Here is a 16,381-nt window from a genome sequence, read left to right on the forward strand (position 1 = left end):
CTTCACCTACAAATTGCTATGCTGCTATCAAGACCCAGCCAAATCATCTCCTCTGCAGGGGGGCCTCTTCTGATATCCTGGCAGCACTGAGACCACTCTATACACTACCATTCCAACAGTGGTCACACTAGAGTTTTACCCATTCATATGTCTGACTCTCTTATTAAACTCCAACTCTTCAGGGCAGTAATTACCCATAATAAGCTTTGTGTCCCTGAGCGCTGTAATGGCTGGTACATATGCAGACACTCAATAAATGTTTGTGAAAACAAAATAAATGCACATTAGAAAGCAATGCAAATTATCATAATCCTATGGACTCAATGTCTAAAATAAACTGGAAATATCTCCCAAAGTCAGCAAATTTGAACCATACAATATATACAGTCCCTACACCTATATGACATATGTTGTATTCATTTGAATAACTTCCATCCTTTTTCTTACCATTTTCATACTAAAAGGTAGAAAGAAGATTTAAAGCATAAGAGTCAAAGACCTTTGCAATGAAATAGTGAAAAAAAGTTTAGGTATTTCTTTGTAGCACATAAATATAAAATGTCCTTTTGTGCAATATAGTAAAATGTAAAGCCATGTCACCGTAGGCAAGTTATAGATCAACTGCTTGACAAGTAATAATAGTTTAACACCCAGCAATTCCCTCTCTTTATATTTTCTGAATACTTCACAAATACTTCATTCAAGGTAATCTGACTATCAAGACACAGAATTTTAAAATAACTGCAAAACCTGAATTTCATTATCCAAAAATAATTTTATATTTTTTAATACAACGCTTTTTTAACCCTTCCACTGTTGATCAAACAAAAGTCAAATACTGCTTTAAATACTGCTCAACAGATCTATTTTAGAGTAACAATCAAATCATTCCTTAAAACTATAAACATCCTTAATATTCTTTCCTTTAGTATTTCTCACAGTGCAATATGTGGGCCAACTCCAGAGCAGAAATTTTGAGGGTGAGGTCTGGAATCTGAATTTTAATATGTACCCTAGGTGACTCTTAATCACTCTCAAATTTGATATCCACTCCCTCATACTATCATATTTTAATTTGTACTTTTTTTGAAATATGAAATAATCAAATGCATAATTTAAAAAAATATCAAATCTACTTTTTTAATGCATTTAAGAACACACTTTTTAAAAAATTACTGGTAAATATATACTCCTGGCATTCAGATTTCACACCGGCATTTTCAACTATTTGTAAGTGATAACGGAGTCTTAATGCATGTATGATTTTTAAAAGGATTGATGATTCTAACCATATAAGGTTTTCTGAATTTTAAGTAAAATAAAATATAGCACCCAGAATGAATCTGAATAGTTCTAAATGTGATATGCTAGATCACTTAGCTGATAGGTGACTCTACCTAAATTCCTAACGCCTTCATTAAATAAAAATTTAGAAGTATCTGTTATGTTCCAGATCCTGTTCTAAGTACTTCAGATTCACCAGTGACCATAAGAAACAAAGCCCCATACATACCCTCCCATGGAGCTTACACTCTCAACAATAAATAACAAATATAACAAGGTAAGCGCTATGGAAAAAATTTAAAATAGAAGGATGGGGATTAAAATAAAGGTGGCAGAAGCAAATGGCAACTTTTAAAAATGGGTGGACCCCCACTGAGAGGGTATTATTGAGCAAAGATTTATAGGATCTGCAGGAACTGGCTCTAAAATTGTCTAGAGAAAGAAACATTCTAGACAAGAGAAAAAACAGTGCAAAGACCCTAAGATGGGAAATCACTGTTCAAAGAGCAGTAAAAATGCCACTGTGGCTGGAGTGACATCAGAGAGGACAAAAATAGTAGGAGTTGAGCTCTGAGAGGTGTTAAGGGGGTACTAGAGGGAAGAAAGACTACAGTCTATTTTAAGGCTTTTTGGCTTTGAGTCTATGAGAAATACGGAGTTTGAAGCAGAGAATTGTGTCATGACCTGCTGTTGAGAATAGAGAAGGGGAAGGGGGAAATAAAACATATCAGAGACTACTCTAGTAATCTAGACAAGAAATAATAGTAGTTCAACTAAGGTTGATCCCAACTAGCAAGGTAAATCTCAATTAGCAATATTGTAGAAAACTAGGTTGCCTAAATGTTTAAGTATATTCCTAGTAGATGTAAGAGATCTTCCCATAAAGCACCAGACCATCTTCACATGTATATTCCAGACTACCTTCAGCACTGGCTCCTAAGGAGCTCTTCATTGCTATCGACTGGACTCTAAACATAACTCCAAAAAATTTCTACTACCATTTAATACTTACACAATTTCTCTTATGAGAATTTATACCCAACGGCTCAAAAATACAAACAGCATTACCATATGAAGCTGCAATCTAAAAAGAAATGAACAAAGCATTAACATTTAGGAAAAGAAAATAAAGACAACATCCTTTCACAATAATGTATAAACTAATTACATATAACACAATCCCAAGACAGTATTTATGATTTATTCCATTCCACAAATAAAACTAAAAAAGTACTGGACTTAACAATCTCTTCTCTGGGTATGCCCGGGTGGCTCAGTCATTTAAGTGTCTGCCTTCAACTCAGGTCATGGTTCCAAGGTTCTGGGATGGAGCCCCTCATCAGGCTCTCTGCTCAGCAGGGAGCCTGCTTCCCCACCTCTCTCTCTCCTGCCTCTCTGCCTACTTGTGATCACTGTCAAATAAATAAAAAAATAAAATCTTTAAAAAAAATAATTTCTAGAACACTAAAACTATTTAAATTATTACAATTATTACAAGAAAAGATCATTTTTATATTATACAGACTTTTAACTCTTCTGCACAACACTGGCTTTACTGAACTGATAGAGTATACCACAAATATGCTTTATTTACTTTATGTATAACCACAATTTGATATATATTACATTTGCTGTATATTTGGGGGAAGACGAGATGTACATATGATGAAATGTGAACTATTTCAAAATAGACCTTCTGTCTAAAAGTCTGAATGAAAGAACCTTAAGAGTCTTCACTCAACAAATAAACATTCATTAAATTAACAGAAGTTTTAAAAAGCAGCTGTTATATGCCAAATATTATATTAGACACAAGTTGCTAAATTCCCTGATAAAAATGTGATGTTAGGGGCACCTCGGTGGCTTAGTGGGTTAAACCTCTGCCTTCGGCTCAGGTCATGATCTCAGGGTCCTGGGATCAAGCCCCACATCGGGCTCTCTGCTCAGCCAGGAGCCTGCTTCCCCCGTCTCTCTGCCTACTTGTAATCCCTGTCTGTCAAATAAATAAATAAAATCTTTAAAAAAAAATTTTTTTTTATTCTTCTCCATAAATGACTCTTAATCTCACAAAACAAACTGGGGTTTGCTGGGGGGAGGTGGGACTGGGAGAGGGGGAGGGGGCTATGGACATTGGGGAGGGGAGGCGAACCATAAGAGACTATGGACTCTGAAAAACAACCTGAGGGTTTTGAAGGGTCAGGGGTGGGAGGCTGGGGGAACAGGTGGTGGGTAATAGGGAGGGCACGTTTTGCATGGAGCACTGGGTGTTGTGCAAAAACAATGAATACTGTTACGCTGAAAAAAAATAAATAAAATGAAAAAAAAATTTTTTTTTTAATTTTTAAAAAAATTTTAATGTTATAATTTGGGTGAGATAAGGGATGCTACACAGAAAAGATAAAGGTTGACTTCCCTATTATTGGCTTAATAGTTGCTAGAATTATCAACTGGCAGAATATCAATGTGCACTGGGCTGTGAGGTCTACAGATCTTATAAGAGTATATACACAGAAAAAAAAAAAAGAGTATATACACTGGTAAGTAATTACATTATCAGCTTAATGGCGTCCTTACAATTTGTAGACATCACTTTATCCACACCTACCAAAACCCATCTAAGGTATAGTAATAAGAAATTATAGGTAATCCTAGTATAAAAAGATAAGAATACATTAAAAGATGACATTTAATAAGGTAATTAGATCCCTTACTCTTCCATGTTGGTTAGAACACTCCACACAGCTGACTTGGATGTTTCCATGCTTAGCACCAGGAATGATCTGCACACACTCAAAGTCACTTGCCAAAATAACAATATCACAGCCTGATCCATATGCCTAAAAGAGAAGAGTTTTACAGTAAGTGAGATATAAAACTTGTGAATTATACCTTACATTTTGTTGCCACAATACTTTGACACATTTTACAAAAATAGCTAATGTAAAAATATTAAGATATCCATTTCTAAATAAGACATTAAAAGTTACATGAAAAATAAAATTCACACTAAAAAATAGGATGATGACACCCCATGTGTTATCCTTCAACAACCAGTACTAAGAAAGAAAAGATTCTTCTAGTTCTTAAACACTGCACCCTCTGTCCCTGCAAGTCATCAATCTGTCTGTTCTGAGGTTCCCTCCAAAGCTCATCTTGGTAAACCCTAAAGAATAAAATTTCCATCTGAGGGTAATAAGGCAGTGAAGGCTGCAGTTGTAGTCCCAAGGTTCAAACCAGGCTTGAGAAAGATCAAGAAAGAAATCAGATGCGTTTCCAACACAAATCCACGTGGCTTAAAGAGCTAGTGAAATAGACATGAACCCCGAAAGCAGAATTACATGCACTAAAGCAAAGACTAAACTTAAACTCACCACTGCCTCAACCTATTAAGAGGTGATGGAAAGGAAACCAACCCAAAGTGGCTTCACACACACAGAAATTAATTAAAATAAATTTAATTTTAAAATAAACTGATTTGTATAAAATGATAACAAATATAACTATACAGTCTGCAAAATGAAACACAAAATTAAGTTCCTGGAAAATTTCCTTGTTCACAGTAAAACCAAATGTTTCTTCCTATTGCCACACTTCTCGATGTATGCTATTCCTGTTTTGCAACATTGTGAATTTTATGAAGACATAAGGGGCAGAGAGTGAGGACACTTTTTCTCTGGAACTCAACTTATGACTAAATATTCCAAATAACCTAACAATCCAATTCTCAAATGAAAAAGCCCCATTAAAAGCTACATATATGGGGTGCCTGGGTGGCTCAGTGGGTTAAGCCTCTGCCTTTGGCCTAGTCATGATCTCAGGGTCCTGGAATCAGCACCACATCCGGCTCTCTGTTCAGCAGGGAGCCTTTTCCCCTCCTCTCTCTTTGCCTGCCTCTCTGCCTACTTGTGATCTCTCTCTCTCTCTGTGTCAAATAAATAAATAAAATCTTTTTTTTTAAGCTACATATATATACATGTATATATATATATATATATATATATATATATATATATATATACACACCGAAAAAAATTTAAAAATAATTTATTCCACCATCTCCACAACTTTAATACAGTCCTGTCCTACAAAAATAGACCTCCAACAGCCAGAGCTGACAAGTGAAAACATAACCTCTGAAGAGATCCACATATGGCTGCTAAGGAAAGAGGGAAATGAGGACAAAGAGCAGGTAGGAAAACAAACATTACTTCTACTGGTTACTAAAACTTCCAACAGTGCCAAAATCCTGCTGTCACTGCTATCAACCATCTTCAACTCATGTATTTATAAATACAAGAAAGTTCACCAAAAGAAAAACAAAGAATTTCAAGCAAGGGAAATACAGAAAAAAAAAATCACTTATGGGAGGAAATAACTATATTCTTACAGACAAGACAGATTTGCTATACCATGCATTCAAGAAAGCTAAACTAAAAGAGAGAGGCAAGATGGAGGAGGAGTAGGGAACCTCATTGCCGCTGCTGGTTTCCTGAATTGAGCTGGATATCTACCAAGCCACCCTGAACCCACGAAATCAGCGTGAGATGTAAGAATACCTATCTAGATCTCTACACGCAGGAAAAAACCAGGGGGGGAGTGGTGGCTTCTGACATTCCAGATTTTCCTCGGGTTCATCTTGCCTGAGTCATGGTTGATATTTTGGACTCTGTACATTCCCTCAACCATCCCTCAAGAGAGTGACTAGAAGGAGGAACTACCAACCAAGGAAAGAACCAGAGACAATGGCCTCTGTCACAGACTTAATGGATATGGATCTAAGGAAGATGTCAGAAAAAGACTTCAGAGTAATATTTATAAAGTTGCTATTAAGGCTTGAGAAAACTATTAGCGACAGTATAGAATCTCTAAGGGCAGAATGTAGAGCTACTGTCGCCTACATTAAAAATGCTATGAAGGAGATGCTATCTAAACTAGATACTCTGAATGCCAGGGTAAATAAGAAAGAAGAATGAATCAGTGATCTAGAAGATAAGCTGATAGGAAGGAAGGAAGTCAAGAATGATAGAGATAAACAACTACAAGCTCATAAGATCAGAAGTAGAGAGATCAATGACACCATGAAACTTTCCAAAGTCAGAATTATTGGGATCCCTAAGGGGGTGGAGAGAGAGAGAGAGGATGAGAATGTATACTTGAGCAAACCATAGCTGAGAACTTACCTACTCTGGGGAAGAAAAGAAGGATCTGTGTCCAAGAGGCAGAGAGGACCCCTCCCAAGATCAATAAAAATAGACCAATGTCCCGGTATATAATAGTAAAACTTGCTTATCTTAGAGCCAAGGCAGCTATCCTGAGAGCAGCTGGGGGAAGAGATGTCTTACCTATGAAGGGAGGAATGTCAGAATAACATTAGACCTGTCCACAGAGACCTGGCAAGACATAATCTGGATACTAAATGAGATGAACATGCAACCAAGAATACTTTATTGAGCAAGGCTGTCATTCAGAACAGATGGAGAGACAAAGAGCTCCCAGGACAGGCAGAAAGTGAAAGAACATGTGACCACCAAGGCAGTCGAGGGGGAGAGGGGATCTATAAAAGAAAAAAGACCCCAAGAGTAATATAGACCAGAAAGTCACAGAGATAATCTACAGAAACGGGGACTTCACAGGCAATATGATGGCACTAAATTCATATCTTTCAATAGTTAGTCTCAACGTGAACAGCCTGAAAAATTAAATGGCACAGGGTTTCAGACTGGATAAAAAGACAGGACCCATCCATATGCTGCCTACAAGAGACTCATTCTGAACCTAAAGACACCTCTAGATTGAAAGTAAGGGGATGGAGAACCATTTATCATGCAAATGGACCTCAAAGAAAGCTGGGGAAGTAACTCTCATATCAGACAAATTGGATTTTTAAACCAAAGACTGTAGTAAGAGATGTAAAGAAACACTATTATCATACTTAAAGGGTCTAGCCCACAGAAAAATCTAACAATTGTAATTATCTCTGCCCCCAACATGACAGCAGCTAACTATATAAGCCAACTGTTAACCAAAATAAAGAATCATATTGATAATAATACATTAATAATAGGAGACCTCTCAGCAACGGACAGCAACTGTTAAGCAGAAGATTAACAAAGAAACAAGAGCTTTGAATGACACAGTGGACCAGATGGACTTTGTAAATACATACAGAACATTCCACCCTAAAATAACATAATACCCATTCTTCTTGAATGCACATGGAACTTCCTCCAGAATAGATAACATACTTGGTCACCAATCAGGTCTCAACCAATACCAAAAGACTGAGATTATTCCCTGCATGTTATCAGACCACAGTGCCTTGAAACTGGAATTCAATCACAAGAAAAAATTTGGAAGGAATTGAAACATGTGGAAGTTAAAGAACATCCTACTAAAAAATGACTGGGTCAACCAGGAAATTAAGGAAGAACTTAAACAAGTCATGGAAACTAATGAGAATGAAAACACATCAGTCCAGAACCTATGGGATACTGCAAAGGCTGTCCTTTCAACAATGTGGCAGGATACAAATCAAAATCACAATGAGATATCACCTTACACCAGTTAAAATGGCAAAAATTAACAAGACAGGAAACAACAAGTGTTAGCGAGGATGTGGAAAAAGGGGAGCCCTCTTACACTGTTGGTGGGAATGCAAGCTGGTACAGTCACTCTGGAAAACAGGATGGAGGTTCCTCAAGACATTAAAAAGAAAGCTACCCTATGACCCAGCAATTGCATTTCTAGGTATTTGTTCCAAAGATACAGTTATAGTGAGAAGAAGGGGTACATGCACTCCAGTGTTCATAGCTGCAATGTCCACAATAGCCAAACTGCAGAAGGAGCTGAGAGGCCCTTCAACAGATGAATGGATAAAAAAAGATGTGATTCATATATACAATGGACTATTACTCAGCCATCAGAAAGAATGAATACCTACCATTTGCATCGACATGGATGGAACTGGAGGGGATTACACTAAGTCAAATAAGTCAAGCAGAGAAACAATTATATGGTTTCACTCATATGCAGACTATATGTAATAGCACAGAGAACCATAGGGGAAGGGATGGAAAACTGAAGGGGGAGAAACTGGGGAGGGAGATCAACCATGTGAGACTATGGACTCTGGGAAACAAACTGAAGGTTTCAGAGGAGAGGGAGGGGAGGGGATGGGGTCACCGGGTGATGGGCACTAAGGAAGGCACGTTTTGTGATGAACACTGGGTATTACATGCAACTAGTGAATCATTGAACACTGCATCAAAAACTAACGATGTACTATACAGTGGCTAACTGAACATAATAAAAAAAGTGAAAAAAATAAAAAATAAAAGGGAATATTGTATGTAGGAAAGAAATGTTTCACCCTGCTAATTTTTAAATTATTAATCCTCATCATAAAAAAAAGGGAAAAATTCTGTAACTATGTAGGGTGACAGATGTTAACTAGAATTGTAATCATTTTGCAAGGGTATACAAATAACGAATCATTATGTTGTACACCTGAAACTAACATAATGTTATGTCAATTATACCTCTATAGAAGAATGTATATTAAAATGACAAAAATAATCCTACCTTTGAACAATATTTCAAAATTTCCAAAGTGCCTTATAGAATTATCCCAGCGAACTGAACTGATGAAAACAGCATAAACTTTAGTTTGAAATCATGTATGCAGGGTTTTCAATTTGGGTTCTGCCATACTAAGTGGTAAGTTACTCAAGCTGTCTGAAAATTTCCTTGTGGTAAAATGGAAGTAAATCAGGGGCCTCATAATTAGTCAAGACTGAATCACATGCATTCTATAACTGAAGGCTCACAAGATTTTAATTATTTATATAAACATGTGTTTAATACCTGTCAGGTTCCCACCACACAGGAACGTCCATCAAAGCAAGTAACCATGTCTTGTTTATGGCTGCATTCCCACCGCCTAGCATAAACAGCCTTCAATAAATATATGTATAACAAATAAATGTTCCAAATCTCCCTAATTTCTGGCTACAAAACTCTCAGTACCTGGAAACCTAGTCAAAGAACATGGAGTTCAGACAGATGACATAACCTCCTTGCTAATAATCTGGACAAATTTACAACAGCAGCTATACAAGGAAAGATTTTGGCTAACTTTCAGGCCTAACAGTATCATGGATTTAGAAGACCTACCAGAAGGGAATCTACCAAAGCCCTCCTTAATAATTCACCACTTACTGAATACTGACTATAATGAGGCCATCAGCTAGGTCTTTATGAACACTGTATCTTCACAGGCCACCTTTTCTAGATGGAGAAACTGAAGCCTGGAAAGGGTAAGTAGTTTACCCAAGTTCACAGACTGAGGATTCCTTTGCTTAGAGTAAAGCTCCTGCTCTTTCCCACTACACCACCCCACCTCTACTCTGTCTTCTTAGATCTAGAAGGCCCATGTACGTTGTTGTAATCCCAAGTATTTACCACGGCACCTAGCACAGAGTCATTACTCAGTGAAAACCAACTGCTAAGAACGTTTATACAAAAGCTGTAATTACTCAAGAGATTCCCAGTCTCTCAATTTTAGGATGAAAGCAACTCTGTCTCCATTCTTTTTTCAGAATTCAGTCTCACTAGAGAAAGAATTTATAGTGCAGGAGGAAAAGAGGGTACTCACTGAGACTACACATAAATACTAAAATGAACTCAGGGAATATAGTACCTTTGTACTAGGTAAACGAAGTATCATTGATTTATCAGGGTATAAACTACTCCACAGGATCATTACTAGAAAGCAGGAAAAGGGGCAGCAAGACTTTTCTGTAGGAAATGGAATCCCTTACCCAGGTTCTTCTTCCCTTGGGTTCTTGGTAGAACCACTCCTGTCCTACAGCACTGCACACCAGCGTCCTGCACTTACAACAGTACTGATCTATAAAATGTTTTATCTCAAAGTCAAGGGTATGGTTTGGCCCCAACACACAGATAAAGCCTAAGAGAAGGCATCTTAGAAAAACACACTTTCGGGCGCCTGGGTGGCTCAGTGGGTTAAGCCGCTGCCTTCGGCTCAGGTCATGATCTCAGGGTCCTGGGATCGAGTCCCGCATCAGGCTCTCTGCTCAGCAGGGAGCCTGCTTCCCTCTCTTTCTCTGCCTGCCTCTCTATCTACTTGTGATCTCTCTCTGTCAAATAAATAAATAAAATCTTTAAAAAAAAAAAAAGAAAAACACACTTTCTTTCCATTCATGTGGGACAATTTCTTCTATGGAAGGACTGAACTGTCCTTATGATAAAGAATAACCAGGGGCACCTGGGTGGCTCAGGGGATTAAAGCCTTTGTCTTCAGCTCAGGTCCTGATCCCAGGGTCCTGGGATCAAGCCCCATATCAGGCTCTCTGCTCGGGGGAGAGCCTGCTTTCCCCTCTCTCTCTCTGCCTACTTGTGATCTCTGCCAAATAAATAAAATCTTTAAAAAAATAACCAGCTGATAATAGTCACAACAAGAGATAATTCTGTAGCTCAGGCCCTCACATCAAAGACATGCTTTAAATATATTCATCTTCACTTGTTTTAACCTTAGTTTTGGACAATAAATCCATCCTTTTAGGAAAGAGAAAAATAGTCTGTGCTGTTTCAGCATTGAAACTAAGAGTTTTCAACATTAAGTCTGACGGGCAGAAGTCATAGATGGTCTCAGAAGGTCTCTGAACTCCTGGAAATTATATTTAAAGTCATGTGAATGTGCCTGGTTTCCTGAATTCACAGATCTCATTTGTTTGTCTAAAAGAATCTCTTCCTTAGATAAAGTGCATGGTGTGTCATATTATCTATCCCACAATAATTTTATGGAAGCTAAAAACTTGAGTATTTTTTTTAAAGATTTTATTTATTTATTTGACTGAGAGACAGTGAGAGAGGAAACACAATCAGGGACAGTGGGAGAGGGAGAAGGAGACTCCCCACTGAGCAAGGAGCCCAATGTGGGGCTCAATCCTAGTACCCTGGGATCATGACCTAAGCCAAAGGCAGACGTTTAATGACTGAGCCACCCAGGCGCCCCAAAACTTGAGTATTTGTTATTACCAAGATTCTTTTGTTTTTTTGTTGCAATATCTAAAAACTTCATTAGAAGAGACTTGCCCATTAGCTGAGCCTGAAATACAAAGTCAGCCCCCCTTCTTTTATCTTACCAAAATTTCACTTGAGGAAAAAAATTAAATATCATCTTCTAAAGTCATAAAGTACTCTGAATTAAAATACTACCATTATCGTAATAAAGATATTGCTGCCTTCTCTAGAGGGCTTCATGTCATTGTGATTACGTGTATCTTAAGAGACATAACACAATCATTGCCCTAACTTCAGTTTTATATATAACTGCCTTCACTACATTATTTTCAGAAAAGCAAACTTGTACTCATATCCCACAAACTGTTCGAATTACTCAGATTTCCTTTAAGTCTTAGATAAATGAAGGTGTAAAGAAATACTTTTAAAAAAAATCCTACACAAACATAACTTTTCCTAGGAGAAAATAAAATACAAATAGATGAATTCAGATCTCTTTACACTGTTTTATCCACTTCACTAATGACCATCTCCTTTCACTTTGTTTTCTATTGCTCAGCTTTCTGTTCTTACTGATTGACTAATTACATAAATTCACTTAAATTCTTCATTGCTGCTGTGGTCTTTGCTCTATAACGAACAAAAAGCTAAAGAAGACACGGCTGTCTGGCTTTGATGATCACTTTGTTGTACCAAGTTATCTGCAGAAAAAGTCTTAAGAGACCAATCTTGACCTATGAAAAATCTTATAATCAAGAAAATGAAGCACAGATTAATAAAAATTTCCCAAGAAAACAGCCCTCCCCTCTTCATTTTGGTCATGTAATTAAACACCTAACTATTTATGCTCCTCAGGATTAAAAATTAACTTCTAGGTGCGCCTGGCTGGCTCAGTCAGAGGAATGTATGACTCTTGATCTTAGGGTCGTGAGTTCAAGCCCCATGTTACTCTTAAAGATAACTTTAAAAAAATTAACTTCTAAAACAAACAGATTTTCTTTTTGAATGGGTCCCTTATTAAGCCAGAATTTTCACATATCAGTTATCCATAAAAACCACATACAAGTTAAATAAATCATTTTAAATGTTTAATTTTAATCTTTTCAACAATACATTTTATTTTCTTATAGAAAAGGCAACATTTGCTAATTTAAAACCTAAAAAGGAAAATTAGTTCACCCTACCCTTGACCAGTCCTCCTCATTCCCAAGGAGAAATCACTTCAGTTACCTATGAGCCCTTCCTGAAATATTTAGTGTACATATAAGTGTATCTATATGTAAACATTTTTTTACATAAAGGGATTATACTATACATAATTCTGCAACTTGTTTTCCACTTAATTAACAATTTATCTTGAAGAACTTTCCTGAGCAGCACAGAAAGAATGATCTCATTCTTCTTAATAGTTGCAGAATCTTCCATTTCTTGGCTTTGCCATAATTAATCTAAGTTGTCTCCAGTATTGCACTACCATAAAAAAAATGTACTTTAGTGAACACCTGTTTATGATATTACATATATGTGTATGAGTATACCCAAAGGATAAATTCTAAGACATAATTTGCTGGGTGAGTGATTAAAATCAATAACTACTGCAAACTGCCCTCCAAAAAGATTATATTCCCCATATGTAGAAAAATAACTGTTTCTCCTCTTCCTCACTAACTGATAATTATCAAATGTTTTTAACTTTCCAATCCAACAAAACCTGGCATCTCCATTTTTTTTAACAAGATGACTCAGATATAAGGCCATCTTTTTTTTTTTTTTTTTTTTTTAAGATTTTATTCATTTGACAGAGAGGACATAGCGAGAGAGGGAACACAAGCAGGGGGCGTGGGAGAGGGAGAAGCAGGCGTCCTGCCAAGCAAGGGTCCTGATGGGGGGCTCGATCCCAGGACCTTGGGGTCATGACCTGAGCTGAAGGCTTAACAACTGAGCCACCCAGGCGCTGTTCCTTGTTGTTTTAACTTGTATTTTACTAGGAAGAAATTTAAGCATCTTTTCATACATTTATCAACCACTTATATTTCCTTCTCTGAAAACCGACTATTCCTGCTATTGGTCATCTTTTTAACTTAAAGTTAATTAGCCAGCATATAATACATCATTAGTTTCAGATGTAGAATTCAGTTATTTATCAGTTGCATATAACACCCTGTGCTCATCACATCACATGCCTTCCATAATGCCCATCACCCAATTACCATATACCACCTACCTCCCCTCCAGGAACCCTCAGTTTGTTACCTATAGTTAAGAGTCTCTCATGATTGGGGCGCCTGGGTGGCTCAGTGGGTTAAAGCCTCTGCCTTCGGCTCAGGTCATGATCTCAGGGTCCTGGGATTGAGCTCCGCATTGGGCTCTCTGCTCAGCGGGGAGCCTGCTTCTCCCTCTCTCTCTGTCTGCCTCTGCCTACTTGTGATCTCTGTCTGTCAAATAAATAAATAAAATGTAAAAAAAAAAGTCTCTCATGATTTGTCTCCCTCTGTAATATCTTCCAAGTCTTCCCTCCCTTCCCCTATGATCCTGTGCCATTTCTTATATTCCACATATGAGTGAAACCGTATAATTATCTTTCTCTGTCTGACTTATTTCACTCAGCATAATACCCTCCAGTTCCATTCACACTGATGTAAATGGTAAAATTTCATCACTTTTTGATGGTTGAGTAATATTCCAGAGTGTGTGTGTGTAACAGCACATCTTCTTTATTTGTTCATCTGTTGGTGGACATCTGGGCTCTTTCCATAGTTTGGTTATTGTGGACATAGCCGCTATAAACATTGGGGTGCTGGTGTCCCTTCAGATCACTGTATTTGTACCTTTGGGGTACACCTAGTACTGTAATTAGTGGGTCATAGGGTAGCTCTATTTTCAACTTCTTGAGGATATTGGTCCCTTTTTTTAACTAAGTCTTTAATACTGTTGCTCTGAATGATTTATAAGAGCTCTTTATAGATTAAGGAAACTCATCCTTTGTCATACATAGCTAAAAAATTTTTTAAAAATGAACAAAATGCCTGAACTAAAAATATATTAAGCAAAGGACAAATCATTATCTCTTCATTGAAATAGTATATTTATATAATACACAATTCCAATTTGAAAAGTTTAGTAAATAGATCACAATAGGCCATGGACTATTTTAAAAGCCCAATTTATGTATTACCAGCTAACTATACATTTACATATAAAAAATACACAAAATTAATGATATTTTTCAAAATAAAATTAAAGTCTACAAAAATAACAGTACTTATCAGCAATATATTCAATCAACCTCATTTGTCTTCCTACAGGTTTCTATACCTAAAATCAAAGCCTTAACTATTATCAACTACTGCCCACCACCACTATCCCCTGAAAGAGATAAGCCTTCGGCCGATCAGAGAAAAGTCCATACTACATTTAGAAAAGGGGAGAGGGTAGTACTTGACCAAACAGCCATTCTTTCCACATGACTAAGAAAAGACTTTACTAATATGATTCAATCATCCTAACAGCCTAAAGTCCACTTAAGAATGCTGAATGAGGAAAAAAAAAAAATAAAGAATGCTGAATGAGCAGAATACGTAAATGAGAAGGAAACTAAATAGTATGCAAAAAGCTTAGAGCAAAAAAATTACCCCAGGTCAAGAGACAGGTGAAACGTCAGAAATAATATAATAATAACTACATGTGCAATAACCAAAGGGGATTGCTCCTGTTAGAAACAACTCACATCAGGAAATGCAAAATTAACAGTCTATTTATAGTAGTAGAAAAAAGACAAGTTGCAAGTAGTATACTGAGTGAAACATAAGTTAATAATATATAAAAGCAAAAATCTATGGCTGAAAAAATAGAAGAAAACTTAATACTACAAGTGAAAAAAAAAATAAATACTACAAGTGTTTGTGATTAAATGGTAAGAGACAAAATAATTCATTTTAATTTCTTCCTAACAACCCAAAGAAGCAACAGATCTGAAAGTAAAACTTTAAATTTAAAAAAGAACAATCTTTTTCTTTTTTAAAGATTTTATTTACTTTTTTGACAGACAGAGATCACAAGTAGGCAGAGAGGCAAGCAGAGAGAGAGGAAGGGAAGCAGGCTCCCTGCTGAGCAGAGAGCCTGATGCGGGGCTTGATCCCAGGACCCTGGGATCATGACCTGAGCCGAAGGCAGAGGCTTTAACCCACTGAGCCACCCAGACACCCCAAGAACAATCTTAAGTATTAGTAGCCAATAAAGCCAATTAATAGCCAATAAAGTAGCCAATTTTGATAATTTACTGACAAAATAGATGGAGCTATACAATGAACCTCTAAATATAAAGCTAAAGAAGAACAGACACCTGCAGTACAAACTAAGCTTATTTCTATAACCTGAACAAAGAACAAAAACAGGGGTTTTAAAAAATTTACTGATGTTAGTAAATAATCTGAAAAGCAAATGAGACCTTGTAAAGAGAAATATGCAATAATTAATTACTTTCTTCTAATTAACTATTACAAAATCAGGTCTATCTCCAGCTTGCATGCATTTTCACTAAAAAATGGTTCTGGAGGTAGAAATCAAAAATCATCTCTTCTAAATATGTCAGTGCTAAGAACAGACCATTCAAACTATTACTTACCAAAAATTTCAGGAGAAATTTTTGCAGTACTGGTAAAGGTTAGTCCCATGGACAGGCCAACATGTATAAAAGCCTAGAGCCACCTTTCAGCGTCAGATTTGTTCTCTAAACCTTGGGATATGTAACAATTTGCTTCATAAAGAATAAAGAAGTAAAAGATTACTTTCTAAATGGCTACTTTTAAAGAAATAAAATTTTTTACATTAAATTATAAGAAATGCAGAAAATAAGTGACTCTATATTTTGTTCCTTAATTTGTTAATACATTTTACGTTTAAAGAATTTAAAGTTGGCAGCTCTTTCTGCCCACAGGCTCTGCCCCCATGCTTCAATAAAACCAGCTTTCTGCACTGTTTCAAAAGAAAAGGAATTTTAAAGTTATTAGTACATTAAGTAATATATACCAATATTAATATGTAATATTTGACA

At 36.6% G+C, this 16,381-nt stretch overlaps 1 protein-coding gene across 4 annotated transcripts in view; it reads right to left on the bottom strand.

Annotated features, from left to right (window-relative positions):
- The window catches only part of DMXL2 (Dmx like 2), a 156,170-nt gene that overhangs the window by 117,391 nt on the left and 22,398 nt on the right, over positions 1 to 16,381 (bottom strand). For all 4 annotated transcript variants that reach the window (XM_046008047.1, XM_046008046.1, XM_046008049.1 and 1 more), the window contains exons 2-3: positions 3,996 to 4,121; positions 2,297 to 2,368 (exon numbers count right to left, since the gene is read on the bottom strand). In XM_046008047.1, the coding sequence (XP_045864003.1) occupies positions 2,297 to 2,368; positions 3,996 to 4,121 (198 nt within the window). The remainder of the gene's footprint in view (positions 1 to 2,296; positions 2,369 to 3,995; positions 4,122 to 16,381) is intronic.

The sequence above is a fragment of the Meles meles genome, chromosome 6 (assembly GCF_922984935.1).
Source record: "Meles meles chromosome 6, mMelMel3.1 paternal haplotype, whole genome shotgun sequence".
Taxonomy (NCBI): domain Eukaryota; kingdom Metazoa; phylum Chordata; class Mammalia; order Carnivora; family Mustelidae; genus Meles; species Meles meles.